This window comes from Balaenoptera acutorostrata, chromosome 3 (genome assembly GCF_949987535.1).
Source record: "Balaenoptera acutorostrata chromosome 3, mBalAcu1.1, whole genome shotgun sequence".
Lineage (NCBI taxonomy): Eukaryota > Metazoa > Chordata > Mammalia > Artiodactyla > Balaenopteridae > Balaenoptera > Balaenoptera acutorostrata.
In genome coordinates, this window is record NC_080066.1 from 29,795,811 (window position 1) to 29,817,039 (window position 21,229).

At 40.4% G+C, this 21,229-nt stretch overlaps 1 protein-coding gene across 5 annotated transcripts in view; it reads left to right on the forward strand.

Annotated features, from left to right (window-relative positions):
• Positions 1 to 21,229, forward strand: part of LARP4B (La ribonucleoprotein 4B) — an 85,472-nt gene that overhangs the window by 50,123 nt on the left and 14,120 nt on the right. For all 5 annotated transcript variants that reach the window (XR_009007495.1, XM_057542858.1, XM_057542859.1 and 2 more), the window contains 7 exons: positions 116 to 256; positions 12,370 to 12,448; positions 13,180 to 13,316; positions 15,997 to 16,100; positions 16,681 to 16,791; positions 17,987 to 18,040; positions 18,123 to 18,332. Coding sequence is in view for 4 of the 5 variants with exons in the window: in XM_057542858.1 (XP_057398841.1) it covers positions 116 to 256; positions 12,370 to 12,448; positions 13,180 to 13,316; positions 15,997 to 16,100; positions 16,681 to 16,791; positions 17,987 to 18,040; positions 18,123 to 18,332 (836 nt within the window). In the remaining variant the exon portion in view is untranslated. The remainder of the gene's footprint in view (positions 1 to 115; positions 257 to 12,369; positions 12,449 to 13,179; positions 13,317 to 15,996; positions 16,101 to 16,680; positions 16,792 to 17,986; positions 18,041 to 18,122; positions 18,333 to 21,229) is intronic.

Consider the following 21,229-nt stretch of genomic DNA (forward strand, 5'->3'; position numbering starts at 1 on the left):
TTTCTCACAGTCAAGTTAAAAAGGTCAAGTAACTGCAGGTATAAGTCTTTTGTTTTGTTTTAAGAGAAGGCTATTCTTCTAACCCTGCCTTTTGGGGTGAAATTCTTAATTACAGGATTGGACACCAATGGTGATGGTGACAAAAGTCATGAGAATGCTGCACTGTCAGATTTACCGGAGTCAGACCAGACAGCCATGAGCACTTTGGGTCTGGACCACTCAGAGTATGAATCACCGCCTGAAAATAGCGAGACGGGTAAAGCTGTTTTATAAATTCATTTTCATATAGAGTATGGGCTTCTTTATGTTGCATTTTTAATTTGTTGTTCATTTCTTCTTTTTTGTTTCTTCCCTTGTGGTTTGATTATTTCTTTAGTGTCATGCTTGTGTTCTTTTCTCTCTAGCTTTTGTGTATCTATTGTAGGTTTTTGATTTGTGGTTACCATGGGGTTCCTCATATATGTTAACCTATAACTATATCTACTTGTTTTAAACTGATAGTCATTTAAGTTCAAACACATTCTAAAAGATCCTTCTTTTTTTACTCCTCTCCCCCACATTTTGTTTTTGATGTCATTTTGTATATTCTTGTTTCTCCCTTAACTGTGCATTGTAGTTATAGTTGCTTTTACAGTTTGTATCCTTATCTACATACTGACTTATTTAAGTAATCTTCATTCCTTGCTATATGTCTGCCTTTCCTAGTGGGATTTTCCCTTTCCAATAGATTCTTAGTTCTTTTCCACTTCGAGAAGACGCTTCAACATTTCTTTTAGTGTAGGTTTAAGTATTGAATTCTTTTAGTTTTTTGCTTGTCTGAGACGTTCTTTAATCTCTTCTTCAATTCCGAAGGATAATCTTGCTGGATAGAGTATCCTAGGTTGCAGGTTTTTCCCTTTCAGCACTTTAATTATATCATGTCACTCCCTTCTGGCCTGCAGAATTTCAGCAGGAAAATCAGCTGATAGCCTTATGGGGGTTCTCTTGTATGTGACTCTTTGTTTTTCTCTTGTTGTCTTTAGAATTCTCTCTGTAACCTTTACCATTTTAATTATGATATGTTGTGGTGTGGGTCCCTGGGTTCATCTTGTTTGGGACCCTGTGTGCTTCCTGTGCCTGGATATCTGTTTACTTCTTCAGCCTTGGGAAGTTTCCAGCCATAATTTCATCAGATACATTTTCTACCCGCTTCTCTCTCTTTCCTCCTTCTGGAACCCCTATAATGTGATTGTTAGTATGCTTGATGTTGTCCCAGAGGTCCCTTAAACTATCCTCATTTCATTTCATTTCATTTATTTATTTTTTTGGCTGTGTTGGGTCTTTGTTGGTGCACGCGGGCTTTCTTTAGCTGCGGCGAGCGGGGGCTACTCGTTGTGGTGGTGCTTGGGCTTCTCATTGTGGTGGCTTCTCTTGTTGCAGAGCACAGGCTCTAGGCACGTGGGCTTCAGTAGTTGTGATGCACAGGCTTAGTTGCTGCACAGCATGTGGGATCTTCCTGGACCAGGGCTTGAACCCATGTCCCTTGCATTGGCAGGTGGATTCTTAACCACTACGCCACCAAGGAAGTCCCAAACTATCCTCATTTTAAAAAATTTATTTTTCTCTTTGCTGTTCTTATTGGATGATTTCCATTATTCTATCTTCTAGATCACTTATGTGTTCTTCTGTGTCACCTAGTCTGCTTTCATTTCCTGTACTGTCTTTCGCATTTCAGTTATTGTATTCTTCAGTTCCAACTGGTTCTTTTTTATGTTTCCTAGTTTCTCGTTAAAATTCTCACTGTGTTCATCTATCCTTCCCCTAGTTCAGTTAGCATTCTTATTACTAATGCTTTGAATTTTTTACCTGGTAAATTTATCTGTTTCATTAGGGGTTTTTACAGGGTTTTTTCCTTTTCTTTCATTTGAAACATATTCCTCTGTCTTCTCATTTTGTTTAACTTTCTCTGTCTCTACGAAATTAGGTGAAACAGGTAACTATGATGGCTGGGGAGGGTGGTTTGGGGGGCCCATGGTGCTGGAACAGAAGCCTTGAGGGTTGAGTTTGAGCTGGTTCCATTCCCTCTAAATGTGTGCAGACCCCCCGACCCCACAGTGGTTCCTCCACCCTAGTGGAGAGCAGGCCAGAGCCAGAGGGGCTGGAGCGAGCTGGGGTGCGCACTAGGTGGTCCCAACACGCCTTCGGAGCCCCAGGCCATTTCCAGTCCGATACCTCTGTGCACACATGTACTGACAATGGCCACCCTCGCCCTGTTCAGAGGTTTGTGTGCTTTTAAAAATTCAGCTTGTTAAATCTTTCCCTAAACAGTGTACCTTTCACTGCTTCCTTTGATTCTCCTTTAAACTGACTCTTCTGTTGATGCAGAGGTGAGAGGTTCTGGTCCAGAGGCCTCACAGGGAATGTAAGACCTGAATAGTTCCTGAAAGGCAAATCAGATTTAAATAGGAGAAGCGGAAAACTGACTGTAGGGCAAAACGTCGATAAAAGTACAGAGAGGGAACGTTAATGTCGAAATTGAGAGTCAAACCCGAAAGGAGTTGGCTTTCTGTAAAAGGGATATTTAAAGCTTTTCAGAAGAAGGAAAAGAGGAAGAGAGCAGTTCTCTTTTGGGGTCCAGGGTGTGGGCCAGCATAGAAATGGCTGTAGGTAATGGGACACCAATTGCTCGCCTCTGATTTTGTTTCTGCTTTGATCTAAAAGACCAAACAATTTTTAAAACCCCAACAGACCTAAGGGGTAGGCTACACTCTCATTATTGCCAGTTGGATGGGAAAGCTTGAGTGGAAAGAAATAGCTCCCCCAAATTGGCTGCCAGCAGTTGAGCAGAGCAGCTGCCTGTGGAGCGTGTTCAGGCCCCTGTGTGACTGTCTGGAGACACGCTTGGGTTAGAGAAGGTTACATGACTGAGAAAGCCTGCCCTCCCTTTCTCACCACCAGCTGTGGTGTTATGTACAAGAGGTAAGTGTGTAAGTGTTTGGCATTAAATATTTGTTTGTTTTCCCCTTGAAGGGGCCTCACGAAGATCTCATCTGCACGGTTGCTGCTTCGGTTGGCACTCACTGACCTTTGTGGTCACATGCCCGCCTGGACCCTTGCTTCCCTCCTCACTCTGCCTGAATTACACAGACCATCATTTCAGTTACTTCCTTGCATCTAACTTCTTCACAGTTGCTTAGCAAATGCCTCCAACTTGTTTAAAGATAATTCTCTACCTACTCTGTGTCTGTTCCTGAGCAGATAGACAGATGTGGCTGAAGAAAAAATTATAGCAGTGTGGAATGGTCTCATTTTCCGTTCACGGTCTCGGACTAGTGGGGCTGCGTGGCCCTGTGCAGCCCAGCTTCTGGACGGCTGTTTCACACCTACCAACCTTGGTGTATAGAGCATTAATGAAGCATAATTGATGTACCATAAACATCACATGTTTGGAATATCCTAGCCTTTCTATAAGTTTTATTTTCCTTAGTTTAAAGCACAGTATTCAGTGCATTCTAGAATTGACTTGCTGATTCTTCCCTTCCTCACTGATTTCTCTACCTAATTTGATGAGGTGTGTGTACACATGAAAAACCATGACCCAGTCAAGATAACGAAGCTACCTGTGCCCTTCCTCCTGCCCGCTCCCTGCCCCTGCCAACCGCTCATCTGCTTCCTGTCACTGTAGATTAGTTTGGGGTTTTCTAGAATTTTATGTAAATGGAGTTTTATAGTATGTGCTCTTTTCCTCAGGCTTTTTTTACTTACTAATTTTGAGATTCATTCATGTAGTAACATTTATGGGCCTTTCCTTTTTATTGCCAAATGGTATTCCATTCCATCATATACCACAGTCTGTTTTTCTATTCACCTGCTGATGAATATTTGGATTGTTTCCAGTTTGAGGCTCTTACAAATAAGGCTGCTATGGACATTTATAAACAGGGGTTTGTATGTACATATGTTTTCATTTCTCTTGGGTAAATACATAGGAATGGAGTAGATGCATCATCTGTTAGGCATAGGTTTATCTTCTTAAGAAATGGTAGAGCTGTGTTCTGTAGCTGTACCCTTTGCACTCCCGCCTGCAGTGGATCAGAGCTCCAGCAGCTCCACGTCCTCACCAACACTTGATACGGTCAGTCTTTTTAATGTTAGCCATTCTAAAAGGTAGGCAGTGGAATCTTATTGTGGTTTTACTTTGTATTTTCCTAATGACTAACGGTGCAAAACATCTTTTCATGTGTGTATGTTTTCTTTGGTGAAGAGTCTGTTCAAGTCTTTTGCCCATTTTCTTACTGGGTTGATTTATTATAGAGTTGAGAGTTCTTTGGACACAAGTCTTTACCAGATATGTAACTTGCAAATACATCCTTCCAGTCTGTGGCTTGTCTTTTTGTTCTCCTAACAGTATCTTTTGAAAAGCAAAAGTTTAAAATCTTCTATATCGTCCAATTATGGATCTTGCTTTTGGTGTTTTTCCTGCGAAATCCTTATTTAATTTAAGGTTGCAAAGCTTTTCTACTATAAGTTGTATGATTTTAAATTTTACATTTTTTTTTTTTAAATTACACTATACTAGGTGTGCTTTATTTATTTATTTATGGCTGTGCTGGATCCTTGTCTCTGCGCGAGGGCCCTCTCCAGTCGCGGCAAGCGGGGGCCACCCTTCATCACGGTGCGCGGGCCTCTCACCATCGCAGCCTCTCTTGTTGCGGAGCACAGGCTCCAGACGTGCAGGCTCAGCAATTGTGGCTCACGGGCCCATTTGCTCCGCGGCATGTGGGATCCTCCCAGACCAGGGCTCGAACCCGTGTTCCCTGCATTGGCAGGCAGACTCCCAACCACTGCGCCACCAGGGAAGCCCATAAATTTTACATTTTTTAGGTCTGTGGCCCATTTTAAGTTAATTTTTGTATGTGGTGTGAGGTGTGAAGCAAAGTTCTTTTTTGTTTTTTTCTCACATGTAGATATGCAACTGTTCCAGTACCATTCGTCAGAAACTGTTCCAGTACCATTCGTCAGAAAGACTCTCCTTTCCCCACTGCACTGCCTTTGTGCCTCTGTCAGAATCATTTGTCCCTGAGTATGTCGGTTTGTCTCTGGACTGTCTCTTCTCCATCCATCTCTTGGGACAACAAAACCACGCTGTTTTGCTTACTGTAAATAATTCTTAAAAACAGGTAGTATTAGCCTTCCAGTTTTGTTCTTTTTCAGAATTATTTTGGCTATTCTAGGTCCTTTCCATTTCCATGCAAATTAGAATGAGCCGGTCAATTTCTATAGAATGCTGAGATTTTTATTGGGATTTCATTGACTGTAGATCAGCTGGAGAAGATTGACATCTTGGCTGGCTGTTCATGACATGGTGTATGTCTCCACTTGTTCAGATCTTCTTTAATCTCTCTTGACTGTATTTTTCAGTTTCAACCTACTGGCTTTTCACATCTTTTGTCCAATTTATCCTTAAGTATCTCATATTTTTTGGTGCTATTGTAAGTGGTTTTTAAAAATTCAATCTGCAACTATTTGTTACCAGTAGATAGAAATATAATTAATTTTTATAAATTGATATCATACTGAAAACTTGTTAAGCTCACTTATTAGTTTTAGAAACTATTTTGTAGATTCTGTTGGATGTTCTATATTGGCTATCATGTTATCTGTGAATAAATTCAGTTTTATTTCCTATCCAATTTGGTGCCTCTTATTCCTTTATCTTGCCTGGTTGCACTAATTAGATCCTTCCTTACAAAGGTGAACAGATGTGGTGAGAGCAAACATCTGACTGATCTTAGGGAGGAAAACATTGTCTTTCACCATTAAGTATAATGTTAGTTGTAGTTCTGCATATATGACCTTTATCAGTTGACAGGTACCCTTCTGTTATGATTTGGTTAGAGTTGTAAAGAGGAATTTGTGATACTTTTTCTTCATCTATGGCAATGATCAAAATGATCAAATATTTTTTTCTTTTTTAGTGTGTTAAGATGAATTACATTGATTTTTTTTTTTAATGTTTAACCAACCTTAAATTCCTGGGGTAAGCCTCACTGGGTCAGGATGTAATACACTTCTGATACATTGTTGGATTAGACTGGCTATAATTTTGCTTAGAATTTGTACACTTGTGTTCATGAGGAATATTGCTCTATAGTTTTATTTTTGATGTTTTCCCTCCTATTAAATTTTTGGGAAGAGTTTATTTCTTCCTTAAATGAAGAATGAAGCCATCTGAGCCTAGAGTATTGATTGTGGGAAAGTTGTCAGCTACGGTTTGTTTTTTTATATAGGGCTACTCAGGTATATTTCTTCTTGAGAAAGCTTTGGTTACTTATGTCTTTACTTATGTACTTTGTCCATTTCATCTAAATTTTCAGTTATTGCATAGAATTGCTCATAATATTCTGTTTATACTTTTAATATCTGTAGAATCTGTAGTCATGTCACATCACTCATTCCTGTTATTGGTAATTTATGTCTTTTCTCCCCTCCACCCCCTAGTCAATCTGGGTAGAGATTTGTCAATTTTATTCATCTCAAAGAACCAGTATTTGGATCATAAGTCAGATCCTATGGTCTCTGCCTTTAATTTAAATGTTTAGAACATTAACGTTTACTGTGGTAATTGACATGGTTAGGTTTGAGTCTCTCACCTTGCTATTTGTTTTAGAATAGCTTTAGACTTACAGAAAAATTGAGAAGATTGAGTACAGAGAGTTCCCATAGACGCAGCATTCATTTTCTCCTGTTAACATTTTACATTTATATGATATATTTGCCACAATTACTGAACCAGTGTTGGTACGTTTTACCTAATGTCCTTTTTCTGTCCCAGGACACCATGTTACATTTAGTTGATATGTGTTCTTAGGCTCCTCTAGGGTGTAACAGTTTCTCAGACTTTACTTGTTTTTGATAACCTTGATAGTTTTGAGCAGTACTGGTCAGTTATTTTGTATGGTACTGGAATTCATTTGATGTTTTTCTCATCGTGATGGGTTTGAGGGAAGGAATACCACAGAGGTCAAAAGCAGTTTTCATCCCATCATTTTAAGGGTACATACTATCAGCATGATTTATTACGGTTGATGTTGACCTTGACCAGTTGGCTGAAGTAGGTTTATTATTAGCTTTCTCAACTGTGAAGTTACTCTTTTTTTCCTCCCTCTTTCCATGTGGTGCTCTTTGGAAGGAAGTCACTGACTGTACCCAGCCTACACTTAAGGAATGACCCCTTCATGAGGGCAGAGAATCTACGTAAATAACTTGGAACTTTTATGCATAGGGATTTGTCTCTTCTCCCTCATTTATTTATTTGTTCAGCCATTGACTTGTATCAGTGTGGACTCATGGGTGTTTATTGTATCCATGTGTAAAAATCATCACTGTTTTATTTGATTGCTCAGATGCTCTACCTTTGGCCATTGGAAGCTCTTCTAGTTGGCTCCTCCATCTGACCTACCCCATCAGTGAAGGGTTTGTTGTTGTTGTTGTTGTTGTTGTTTTGTTCTCATTCTCCCTGCTCTGGTCCTAGAATCAGCCATTTCTCCAAGGAACCTTGGTTCCTTGTACTGGAAAATGGTATTTTATAAGAAAGCAAGCTTCCATACTTATCCATGCAGTTAGCATTTCTGGTATTCTTTATTCCTGTGTGTAAATCCTGATCTCCCTCTCTTGGCCTTAAAGATGCTGTGGTGCTCTCTTTTTACCTGCATTATTTCTGATAACGCTATCATCCTTAACTTTGTTCCACTGTTTAAAATCTTGCTGCTTTTAAGATTTTCCTCATTATAGTGGTTTTGAGTATTTTGATTATGATGTATCTTAAAGGTAATCTTCTTGTTTCTTGTGGTTGGGGTTTGTTTAGCTTCTTGATCTGTGATTTGTAAATGTTTTCATCAAACTTGGAATATCTTGGCTGTAATTTCTTCAAATGCTCCTCCCCCACTTTGCCATTTCTTCTCCTACATGATCTCTGGTTATACCTATATTAAGTCCCTCGAAGTGATCCTCTGTCCTTTTTTAAAAAAATCTTATTTCTCTGTTTCATTTTGGAAAGTTTCTCTTATATCTTCAAGTTCACTAGTCTTCTATCTGATCAGTTGTTAATTTCACAAACTATATTTTTGATATCAGACATTGTAGTTTTCATCTGTACAAATTCTATTTGGGTCTTTTTTTATATTTTTCATGTTTCTACCTAACCTTTGGAGCATGTGGGGTACAGGTAGGATAACCATTACAATGTCTTTGTCAGTTAATGTTAACATCTGTGCAGGATAGGTTTCTTTACACTCACTGTAATTTTTGGTTGGACTGGATTTGACTTTGTTAGTAGGTACTTAATATTTTTATATTTCTATAAATATTTTGGTTCTTGTTCCAGGATGCCACAAAGTTACTTGGAAACAAATTGATCCTTTCATATCTTGTTTTATGATTTGTTAGGCATGAGTGGAGCAGTGCTCAGTCTGGGGCTCATTATTTCCCACTTCTGAGGCCAGACCCTTCTCTCCTCTTGCCAGTGTGTTTGGGGCTCTGTGAGCATGAGGTCTTCCAGGCCAGCTGGTGGAGCAGGCACTGTGGAGCAGGATATGTGAGCTCCCTTCTTCCTTTCAAGTGGTTCTTTCCTGGCCTCAGGGAGTCCATCATACCTGTGCTGTGCATAGAACACGCGCCTGCCTCCGGGGGTTCCCCCGCGCCTCTGGGCGCCCTCCCAGTGCACTCTGTCCCGCACCCTGAACTCATTGAGCCCACTGGCTTCCATCTGCTTCCCGCTTCCTGAGCCCGGGCCCACAACCATCGTGTGTCTATCTCTCAGGAGCCGATGCTCTACATCTGGAACACTTGCTTCACTTATTCTTTTTTATTTTTTCTAAATAAAAAAAATACTTATTCAAAACCCACCACGTGCCAGATTTACTTAGGACACATCAGTGAATATGATCGATGAAAGCCTTTGCCCTACTGGTGCTTACGTCTTATCGGGCAGAGACAGACTATTCATAATACACATAATAAATAAGTTCGTGTTATATAATGTAAGGGTGATAAACACAGTGAAAAAGACAAATCATGGTAGGGGAGGTTACAGTTTTTTCTAGCTTTATTTAGGTATAATTGACACGTAAAAATTAATTATACTTAAGGTATACAGCAACATGATGGTTTGATATCCATCACTTCACATACTTACCTTTTTTTTTTTGGTATGCTGAGAACACAAGATCTACTCTCAGCAAATTTCAAGTACACAATACAGTATTATTAATTATAATCACCATGCTGTACTTTAGATCCCCAGAACTTATTCATCTTATGACTGAAAGTTTGTACCCTTGGATCAGCATCTTTCCATTTTCCCACCTCCAGCCCCTGGCAGCCATGGTTCTACCCTCTGGTTCCATGTGTTCAGTTTTTTTAGATTCCACATATATGTGACATTGTGTAGTTTTTTGGGGTTCTGTCTGACTTATTTCACTTAGCATAATATTCTCCAGATTCATTCATGTTTTTGCAAATGGCAGGATTTCCTTCTTTCTTGTGGAATAATATTCCATTGTGTGTGTGTGTGTGTGTGCGCGCGTGTGTATATACCACATTTTTTTTTATCCATTCATCCATCAGTAGACTAGGTTGTTTCCACGTCTTGGTTATTGTAAATAATACTCGAGTGAACATGGAGGTGCAGACATATCTTTGAGATCCTGATTTCCTTTCCTTTGTATATATGCCCACTGGTGGGATTGCTGGATCATGTGGTAGTGAGTGCTATTTTTAAGTTCATGAGGAACCTCCACACTTTTCCATAGTGTTCCATTGGCTGCACCAATTTACATTCCCACCAATAATACACAGGGGGTCCCTTTTCTTCACATCCTTGCCAACACTTGTTATTTGTTACCTTTTTTTGATAATAACAATTCTAACAGGTGTGAAGTGATCCTCATTGTGGTTTTTGACTTGCACATCCCTAGTGATGAGATATTGAACATCTTCTCATGTGCCACTTGGCCATCTGTATGTCTTCTTTGGAAAAATGTCTATTTAGGTCTTTTACCCATTTTTTAATCAGAGTTTTTTTTGCTACTGAGTTGTGTGAGTTCCTTATATGTTTCGGATATTAACCCTTTATCAGGTACATGATCTGTAACTATTTTCTCCTGTTCAGTAGGTTGCTTTTTCATTTTGTTGATGCTTTCCTTGGCTGTACAAAAGCTTTTGAATGGAATGTAGTGTCCCACTTGTTTATTTTTGCTTTTCTTGCCTGTGCTTTTGGTGTCATATCCAAAAAAATTGTTGCCAAGACCAATGTATAGGACATTTTTTCCTACATGTTTTTCTGTAGTTTTATGGTTTTAGGTCTTACATTTAAGTCTTTAATTCATTTTGAGTTGGGTTTTGTATATGATGTAAGATAAGGGTTCCATTTAATTCTTTTGCATGTGGCCATCAGCTTTCCCCACACTGTTTATTGAAGAGACTGTCCTTTCCCCCTTAAGTATTCTTGGCAGCCTTGTTGAAAATCAGTTGATGATAAATATGTGGGTTTATTTCTGGGCTCTCAATTCTGTTCCATTGGTCTATATGTCTGTTTTTATGCCAGTACCATACTTTTTTGATTACTATAGCTTTTTAAAGTAGTTTGAAATCAGGAAGTATGCTGCTTCCACCTTTGTTCTTCGTTCTCAAGATTGCTTTTGCTATTCAGTGTCTTTGTGGTTCCATACAAATTTTAGGATTGTTTGATGTATTTATGTGAAAAATGCCATTGGAATTTTGATAGGAATTGATTGTATTGAATCTGTAGATTGCTTTGGAAATTTTTACATGGAGATTTTCACAATATTAATTATTCCAATCCAGGAACATGGGGTATCTTTTCATTTATTTGTCTTTAATTTCTTTCATCAATATCTTAAAGTTTTCAGCTTACAGATCTTTCTCCTCCTTGGTTGGATTTATTCCTAGGTATTTAATTCTTTTGGATGCAGTTGTGAAAGGGATTGTTTTCTTAATTTCTTTTTCGGGTAGTTTGTTGTTAGTGTATAGAAATACATTTGGTGGTATGTCACAAGTCACGTAGGCTTTCTTCCTCGTTCTGCATTCTTTTTTCTCTTTGTTCCTGTTACTGGCTAATTTCACGTGACCTGTCTTCGAGCTTGCTGATTCTTCCTTCTGCACAATTAGGTCTGCCCGTGCCCTGTGGTTTTCTCCTTTGTGTCACATTCTACCTGTTTACTGTTGACTTGTTTGACTATTGATTGCCTCCCAGTGAGAGCAGAGACTGCCTCACTGAGGATGAGTAAGCAGTTCTACAGCAGTGCCCGGCATGCAGGAGATAGCTAAAGGAGAGACAGGACATATCTGTTCAATGTGAATTCAAATGGTGCTCAGGAGAGGCCTTTCTGGATGAAGGAATGAAATGAGATTGTGGTTTCAACGGCCATTGCTGATTTTGTCTCATTTGCTCCATTGGTTTTGTTTGTTTTGTTTTGTTTTTTGCTGGTGGGGGATGGATTTTGTTAAAGCTCTTTATATAAAACACACATGAGCTCTCTGTCCTTATTTGTCATCAGTGTTCCCACTTTGTCTTTGCTTTTTTGATGGTCTTTAACTTTGACTTTTAAAATACAAGTGTCTCTTGTTAGAAAGTTCTTCATGTATCATTATAACATGCAAATCTATATAGTAGTGCGCAAAAAAACTTTTAAGTTATTTTGATTATTTCCTGTATATTTTATTATATTTTTAGTATCTTGTGTGCTTCTAGGTTACCTGAAAATCCTTTTTGAATTGAGACAAAGCATTAAATAAGCTTATACTTATTTTGTAATAAAAAGCACCTGCTAAACTTTGCTAATAAATCCTACTCCTCAGGGTTTTTTTTTTTGGCTGTGTTGGGTCTTCGTTGTTGCACGCGGGCTTTCTCTAGTTGCGGCGCGCAGGGGCTACTCTTCCTTGCGGTGCACGGGCTTCTCATCACAGTGGCTTCTCTTGTTGCGGAGCATGGGCTCTAGGTGCTTGGACTTCAGTACTTGTGGCTCGCAGGCTCGGTAGTTGTGGTGCATGGGCTTAGTTGCTCCGCGGCATGTGGGATCTTCCCTTACCAGGGATCGAACCCGTGTCCCCTGCATTGGCAGGTGGATTCCTAACCACTGTGCAACCAGGGAAGCCCTCAGGTTATTTTTTGAAACTGTGTTTTTGTTTGGGGGAGAGGGGTTTTTTTGGTTTGTTTTTTTGCCTATGATTGCCTTGTAAAATATCATTTTTGTTATATTCTGTATACATTATGTAGATAAATTACTATGTATATTGAAAACATTAGAATTGCTATACTGAATCATGTGCTTGGTAAATTTAAGCCATTTTTCCATTGCTTCTCTGTAGGAGGAAATGAATCTCAACCAGAAAGCCAGGAAGACCCCCGGGAAGTACTTAAAAAAACATTGGAATTCTGCTTGTCTAGGTGAGGATGGTAGTGTTTTTCTAGTATCTGATATCTAAGGTGTTGTGCACTGCTACTATGTACAGATGTCATGCTTTACACGGAAGGAGTATCTGTTAACATCTGTGTCTGTACGTCCATCTGTAGGAAGTCGAGATCCCCCCTACCCCCATCCCCTCCCCACGGACTTGGACTCTGATGGTGGGGCCATAGGTGGTCAGCCTCACAGGTTGTAGTCGTGGGTCATGCTGTTGGTCACTTTACTGCTTTTCCGTCCTCTGCTGCAGAGGGCTGTTGAGGCCAGAGTTGGAGTCACAGCCCCTCTGACAAGTGTTCCAGCCTGAACTGAACTGCAGGCACTCTGGGCACCAGCCCTTCTTGGCCTTATCACATTTTTCTTACTTTTTCATTCTCTTAGCTGGGTTTCCTTACTTTAAGAAGTTGTGTTTCTATTTTTAAAAAGCTACTCAAACACTTTTTAGAACAAAGATAAGCTATAAATACATTTTTTAAAAGATTTACCTGCTCATTAATTTTGATCATATAAAGTGCAGTACACTTTTACTTTTGCTCTCTCTGCCTCCCCAGATGTCTTTGACAAAATCGACCTAAGGTCAGAGAGATGGCAAATCGCAGGGGTGGGGTTTGAACTCAGCTCTCACTCCAGGGCAGTACCGTGCCACACTCGTGCCTCTTGTGAAGCTTCCTTTTAAAGAAGTTGTGAATTAAGAGAGATTGTCTTCTTTCTCCAGGGAGAACCTTGCTAGTGACATGTACCTTATATCGCAGATGGACAGTGATCAGTACGTGCCAATCACCACGGTAGCTAACCTGGACCACATCAAGAAGCTCAGCACCGACATGGACCTGATTGTCGAGGTGCTGAGGTGTAAGTAGACTGCAGCCCAGGCTGCATTGTACGTGGTCTTGACAGCATTTTTCTTGCCAGTGTGATGCTTAGATTCACAGCCATTCGTGCTAAGGTACCCGGCCTGGCGTCACAGATGGGCCATTGTAGGTTTTCTAGCAGGTGTGTGGTGGTATCTCATTGTAGTTTTAATTTCTATTTCTTTAGTGCCTGATGACACTGGGCAGTCTTTTCATGTGCTGCCTTTCTGAGCTGTCTGTTCAGATGCCCCACCCCCACCACTTTTTTTTTAAATTAGTTTTATTACAGGTGAGATTTGAGTGGCGTATATTTGTGTGCAATTTGAGATGCATGTATCTGTATTTGTCCTTATTGGAGATGTGATTTGCAAATACATTCTCCCAGTCTGTGGCTTCTCTTTTTGTTCTAATAATGTCTTTTGAAAAGCAGAGTTTTCAATTTTTTTATATAGTCCAGTTTATTAATTTTTTTCTTTTATGGATCTTGCCTTTGGTATTGTGCTTAAGAAATCTTTGCTTAATTCAGGGTCAAAAGGATTTTCTCCTAGAAGTTTTAGTTTTAGGGTTTACATTTTTAGGTCTGTGATCTATTGTCAGCTGATTTTTGTATGTGGTATGAGCTCTCTACCCCCTTGCATGTGAATGTGCTGCTCTTCCAGCGCATTTGTTGAAAACACTCTGCTTTTCCACTGCACTGCCTTTGTGCCATTGTGAGAATCATTTATCCCTGTATGTGTGGGTTTCTCTCTGGGTCGTATGTCTGTCCTCGATCTATTTTGTCTGTTTTGATGCCATTGCTGCAGTGTCTGGATGGTACTGGCTTTTATAGTACATCTTAGAGTAGTTGCAAAATCTCCAGCTTTGTTTTGGCTCTTCCAAATGCTTGGCATTTCCATGTGAATTTTAGAATCGACATTTTGGTTTTTCAAAAGGTCCTATTGGTATTTTTACTGGGATTACATTAAATCTATAAATCAATTTGGGGAGTATTGACATTTTAACAATATTGGGTTTTCCAATTCATGAACATAGGATATCTCTCCATTCATTTAGAAAAATCTTAAAAATTTTTATCTTGGCAATGTTTTGCAGTTTTCATAGTGCAGGTGTTTCACATCTTACCAGATTTATAACTAAGTATTTCGTATTTGGGCATAAATATTTTTATTTCAATTTCTAGTTGTTCGGTGCTAGTATGTAGAAATACAATTTATTTTTGAATATTAATCTTGTATACTTAAACCTTTTGAAACTCACAATTCTAGTTTTTTATGGAAATTGTATCAGATTTTCTACATAGAGCTCAGCTTGAATGAAAGTAAATGAAAAGGTTACCTTCTTACACCCAGTCTGGGTGCATGTAATTTCTATCTCTTGCATTATTGCCCTGGCTTAAGCCTCCAGTGCTGTGTTGAATGGAAGTGGGGAGAGTCAGCATCCTTGCCTTGGCCCATCTTCTAGTAAGAAAGATGCTAGACGTTGGTTTTTTTGTAAGTGAGGAGGTTTCCCTTCTATTCCTAGTTAGCTGAGAATTTTTATCAGAAATGAACGTTGGATTTTGTCAAATGCTTCTGCATCTATGAGATAGTTGTGTGGGGTTTTTTTTGTTTTTTAGTCCATTAATATGGTGGATTACATTGCTTATCTCTTGGTAAACCAACCTTGCATTACTGAGAAAAATCCACTTGTCATTCATTATGTATTCCCATCTTTATATATTTTTAGATTCAATTTGGCAAAATTTGGTAAGAATTTTTATTGTTCATGGGAGATACTGGTCTATAGTTTTCTTGTTTTGTAATGCCTTTGTTTAGTTTGGGTATCAAAGAACTGCTGGCTTCATAGGTTGAAGTGGAAAGTACTTTCTTAAGTTCAGAAGAGTTTGTACTATAGAATTGTTATTTTTTTCTTGACATTTGGTAGGATTCTCCAGAAACCACATGGGCCTTGAGTTTTCTTTTCTCTCATGGATCCTACTTCCCAAAAGTTAGCTTTGGTACTAAGGGATGTTTCCATTTCTGATGTTGGTAATATATGTCTTCATGGTGGTACACAGCTCTGAGCCCTGATTTTGATCCTGGTGTGCTATGACCTGAGTCTGCATGTGATAGAATTTCATAGAGTGACACCAAAAAACAAAACCTAACAAAAGGAGATAAGTCAAAAGCTGGTGAAACCTGAGTTGGGCCTGTCCCCGTGCTGGCAGTGTTGACCCTTGTTTAGATGGTGGATTGTGGTCGTGTAAGATCCATCGTTAGGGAAGGCTGAGTGAAGGGTGCTTGACAACTTCTGTGAGTTCAAAATTAAGTCGTAAGGAGACAGGAAAGTGTCTTGTTTTGAGGACTTGTAGAAAGCAAAAGTCTGTAGCCCTGCATTGTGACCTACTTGGAGTTGTTTGAGCTGTGGAGAACCTGTGTCATAGTGTTACCTCTGTTAAAGCTCCCACAGGGCTCCCCAGAGTCCCTAATTGTAATGTGCAAGATTGGTCTAAAACCTTTTGATAGCTTGTGTTAAGCTATCAAGACTTTTGATAGTTTTCCCATTGTATACGGCTTTCTTTAATGCGTCTGGCGATGTAGTCTAACACGTCCCGCTGGAGTATCTATGTTAGGTCACGATGTAGTGCAAATGGTTGATTTGTTTTAATATTTGTGTATCATCCATTTCTCTTCTCTATACAGCTTTACCTTTAGTCCAAGTGGATGAGAAGGGAGAAAAAGTAAGGCCAAATCAGAATCGTTGCATAGTAATATTACGTGAAATACCTGAATCCACCCCTATAGAAGTAAGTCATTTCTCCTCTGAAGGAAACTTGGACTTTTTTGGGTGGGTTTTTTGTTTGTTTCTGTGGTTTTTGGAAGATGTATTTTAAAGCAAAAATACGTACAGTAACACTTTTTTCCCAAGATTTACACACTCTGATAGTTACAGTGTGATTCATTTGTAAGAGTGGTTCTCAAACTTTTTGGTCTCAGGGCTCCATTACACATTTCACGCTGAAAACAGTAGTGAGAGTTTATGGTAACTTCAGTATTTAGAAGTTAGAAAGAGAAAAGGTTTAAATATTTATTCATTTTAAAATAAGAATAGTAAACCAACAGGTTGAGGCAGAGAACATATTTTTATGTTAAATCACTTTCCAAAACAAATTTTCACTATGAGAAGGATGCAGTGAACACCAGTGTGGCCTGTGGCTTGATTTGAGCCGACGTGCCAGTATTGGTGCATTTCTGGGTTTAATTTGACTGGCTGTGCTGGGGTTGTCTTCTAGGCATCTGTCCTTAAGAGTGGGCGCCGTGTTTCTTTGGTGAGGACAAACAGTGGCATAGTTGAGAATTAATTTCTAACCTCTCTGTTTCCTGTAGGAAGTAGAAGCACTATTTAAAGGAGATAACTTACCGAGATTTATAAACTGTGAATTTGCCTATAATGATAATTGGTTTATTACATTTGAAACAGAAGCAGATGCACAACAGGTAAGCTCTTCCTCCCCCTACCCCCTACCCTGTTCTGCCACAAAGGACAGAGTTTACCAGTACTTAGCAGTCAGTACATAGTGGGACTAAACGTGGGCATGGAGATTACGATCACATGTGGTGTTGAGTGTGAACATAAGGTGCGGGGAAATCAGGTTGAAGAAACCTAAATAAGTGTGTGTGTAGACAGTTTTGTAGCGATGTGAAAAGCATAGACGTTATTTTCTAAGGACATGTAAGACAGGCAGCCTAGGAAAACTGGTTCTTTTCTTATCTCTCTACAGAGAAAGGTTTTAATATTTGGAAAAGTATTTGGGAAATTTGAACCTAACTCGAACTTTCCCTGGGCAACCTTGTATTACAAGGTGCTTGAAAAGGCATTGAGAAGCTCTGTGAGAGGCATGGAGTTCAGACGGCTCCCTGCCCTTGAAGGAAGTATCATATTCAGGGGAAACTCTAGCCTGCGTAAAGGAATGGTAGTAGAGTATGAGACGTTAACATGGTGAGGCTGCTGTGGGTTCAGAAGAGAGAAACAAGAATCTGAAAGATGGGTCTTAATTGGATGGAAGGGAAAGAAGGACTAGGAGGAGCAAGGTGATGGGAGGTGAGAAAAGGCATGTTTGTGGAGCAGGTGCAAGCCCCCCTTACCTGCGTGGGGAATATGGCCTGAGGCTGAGTCAGATGGGTCAGAGCCTTTGGAGTTATGTAGGAGAATTTGGAGCAGAATCAGGAGCTTCACAAATAATGACTTTTGAATATTGCGACCCTAATCCTTTCATTTCCTAAACTGTAATTCCAAGTTCATATTGGGGTTATTACTAGGACCTTGTTATCCATTGTTTTCCCAGGTAAGGATTCTTAGCCTATGATCTGTGGGTTGCTTTTATGGTTTCTGTTAACACTTACAAAATTGTATACAAACACTGTTCATGAGAATTTTTTTCCTTTTTTTCTTTTTTATTGACATATAGTCAATTTACAATATTGCATTAATGAGAATTTTGGATAGGGGCTCCATAGCTCTTATCAGGATCTTTTAAGAAATCTGTGACCCAAAAAGGTTAAGAATCACTGTGCTAGGTCCTGTCCACTATATTTTAACTATATAATTGCTTATTTGAGGTGCTGAATTAATTGTAGGTTCATCTTATTTATAAGATTAACACAATGGTGTTATGAATGATTTTGTCTTCAGGCTTACAAATATCTGCGAGAAGAAGTCAAAACTTTTCAAGGAAAACCAATTAAGGTAAGCAAGACCATTGGTTATACTTTATCTGCAAACCAGTGTCCCTAAGTGTTCTAACAGAAACTTACATGTTTTCAAACAGGCACGGATAAAAGCAAAGGCAATAGCTATAAACACATTTTTGCCAAAGAATGGCTTTAGACCTCTGGACATGAGCCTGTACACGCAGCAGCGCTACACCGCATCGTTTTACTTACCTCCGGTCTACAGCCCCCAGCAGCAGTTTCCTCTGTACAGCCTGATCGCCCCCCAGACATGGTCAGCGACACATAGCTATCTTGATCCGCCCTTGGTGAGTCCTGGCTTCACTGGAGCTTCTATGGCAGACAACCCTGTCGCAGACACTGGGTGCTTTGGAGAATAAGATCTTCCTCTAACAGGGGAAACCAATACGGATGCCGTTTGCCATAGTAAAACAGGCCTTCAAGTTCTCTGGTGGATTTTCAGTTTAATTGGGAGATAAATATGGAGCTGTGTAAATTTTAAAAGACCTTTCCAATAATGAGATCCCCATCCTTTGCCTGGTTTGCCTCCCCTCCTGTCTAGCATTGCCTTTCCTAAGCTGTGTAATCCCTAGAAAAACACAAAATGTGATTACGAGCTGTAGGCTAGCCGGAGTCCTTCTGAGCACAGAGGGGAATCCGACGGGACATGGTTTGAAGGAGAAAAGGGTGTTTAATAGGCTTCTAACAATCCAGGACAAGTGGAAGACATACAGACAGGCCTCGTTTTATTGCGCTTTGCAGATACTCCGTTTTTTTGGTTTTCTTTTTTTACAAATTGCAGGTTGTGGCAACCCTGCATTGAGCAAGTCTTCTGGTGCCATTTTTCCAACAACGTTTGCTCACTTTGTGTCTCTGTGTCACATTTGGTAATTCTCACAGTATTTCAGACTTTTTCATTATTATTATATTTGTCATGGTGATCTGTCATCAGTGATCTTAGACTCACTGAAGGCTCAGAGGATGACTAGCAGTTTTTAGCAATAAAGTATTTTTTTATTGAGGTGTGTACATTGTTTTTTTAAGGTATAATACTATTGTACACTTAGACAATAGGATAGTGTAAACATAATTTTCATGCTCACTGGGAAACCAAAAAATTTGTGTGACTTGCTTTATTGTGACATTTGCTTTATTGCTGGAACTGAACCCACAGTATCTCTGAGGTCTGCCTGTACTGTCTTATAAGCTTTATTTCTTACACCAGCCCTACAGCTGGCTGGAGTGATTGATTTTTACAGATTTTGGCCTGTTTAAGCCCTGTGGTTAGAATCGATAGATGTGTAATGGATCCATCACTTTTCTCCAGCTGTGCTGCCGTAGATGTTAGCGTGATTGGTGGGCCATGTCTGGCAATTGCAGGAGTCTGATGGAGCGGGATGTGAGAATCAGGGCTGCTCTGCAGAGGGCGGGCCATGGGGAAGGTTGTGGTCAAAGAGCAGGAACTGAGTAACCCTGAAGGTACGGCTGTGGCCAAGTCAGGGGGAGTCAGGACCACTGATGGTGAGAGGGCAGGCATGGGGGAGGGGGCGTTGGTGCACCTGGGTACCTGGTGCCTGTTTTGCACAGAATGTCAAGATGCGTGTCCAGGAAAGACACATGTCGGACAGGCGACAATTGTGTGAATCTCTGAGTATTTCTGAGCTAAAGCAGAAGCTGAAGCAGGGACTGGGAGGGGAGGTTGGTAAGGTCTGTCAGGGCCAGACCGTCCAGGCCTTGAGTGTGTCCTGAGGCATGAGGGCCGGGAGGATGGATGGGGAGAAGGGACAGCCCTCAGGAGCCCAGGGCCAGCGTGGGACGAGAGCAGTGAGCACACAAGGTAGTGCTCTGTCTCTGTTGAGTGAAACCTTATGGTAAGAAAACACACTGCTGTTTTGAAATCCTCACCGTGTTCCGTGGAAGTGTACCAAGAGCCATGTAGTTAATGTATTGTGAGCAAGGAAATCTTCAAGGGGGATAGCATCCGTCAATTCTTGGTTGAATGATTCCTCCAAAGGAGTCTCACTGCTGTGCTTGTTTTTCTAATCTCTCTTAATCGTATTTGTCCCTATCCCGAGTGGGGGCCCTCGCTTCCCGGGCGGCAGTCTGGCCGTGCGGCTGGTTCCTTTGATCTGGCTGGGCCGCGTGAGGCCTGTTGTAAAACAGCCTGCGTCATTTTGAGAAGTGACAAGATGAGGCCTATTAATTCTCAGCAAGTTGTGTTAAATTACTGCATTAGCAACCAATTTATTTTTAAACTCTTGAGCAAAATTACTTAAATACCAGGGTTTTATATGTAAAATTACAGGTACGAAATGATTCGTCTCAATTGTTCTTATCATGATTTACAATCTTCAAACTCTAGTTCTGGTGTGATGGATCTATTTCTGAATATATGGTAGTTCCTCAGAAGAGCTTTGGAGATCTTAACACAGTTTTTTGGAGGTTTTTTCTGTTGCTTTTTAATTTATTTTTGGCTGCTTTGGGTCTTCATTGCTGCGTGCAGGCTTTCTCTAGTTGTGGCGAGCAGGGGCTACTCTTCATTGCCATGTGCAGGCTTCTCATTGTGGTGGCTTCTCTTGTTACTGAGCACAGGCTCTAGGTGCATGGGCTTCAGTAATTGCGGCTCACAGGCTTAGTTGTTCCGCGGCATGTGGGATCTTCCCGGACCAGGGATCAAACCCATGTCCCCTGCATTGGCAGGCAGATTCTTAACCACTGCGCCACCAGGGAAGTCCCTAACACAGTTTTTTTTTAAATAAATAAATTTATTTATTTATTTATTAATTTTTGGCTGCATTGGGTCTTCGTTGCTGTGCTCGGGCTTTCTCTAGTTGCGACAAGCGGGGGCTACTCTTCATTGCGGTGCTCAGGCTTCTCATTGTGGTGGCTTCTCTTGTTGCGGAGCACAGGCTCTAGGCATGCGAGCTTCAGTAATTGCGGCACGCGGGCTCAGTGTTCGTGGCTTGTGGGCTCTAGAGCATAGACTCAGTAGTTGTGGTGCATGGGCTTAGTTGCTCCGTGGCATGTGAGATCTTCCTGGACCAGGGCTCAAACCTGTGTCCCCTGCATTGGCAGGTGGATTCTTAACCACTGCACCACCAGGGAAGTCCCCTAACACAGTTTTAACTGCATCTTTCTCCCTCAGCATTTCCCTTTTATTGCTTTCATTTTCTTTTTCAAAATTTGGAATGATTTGTTTTGGTCC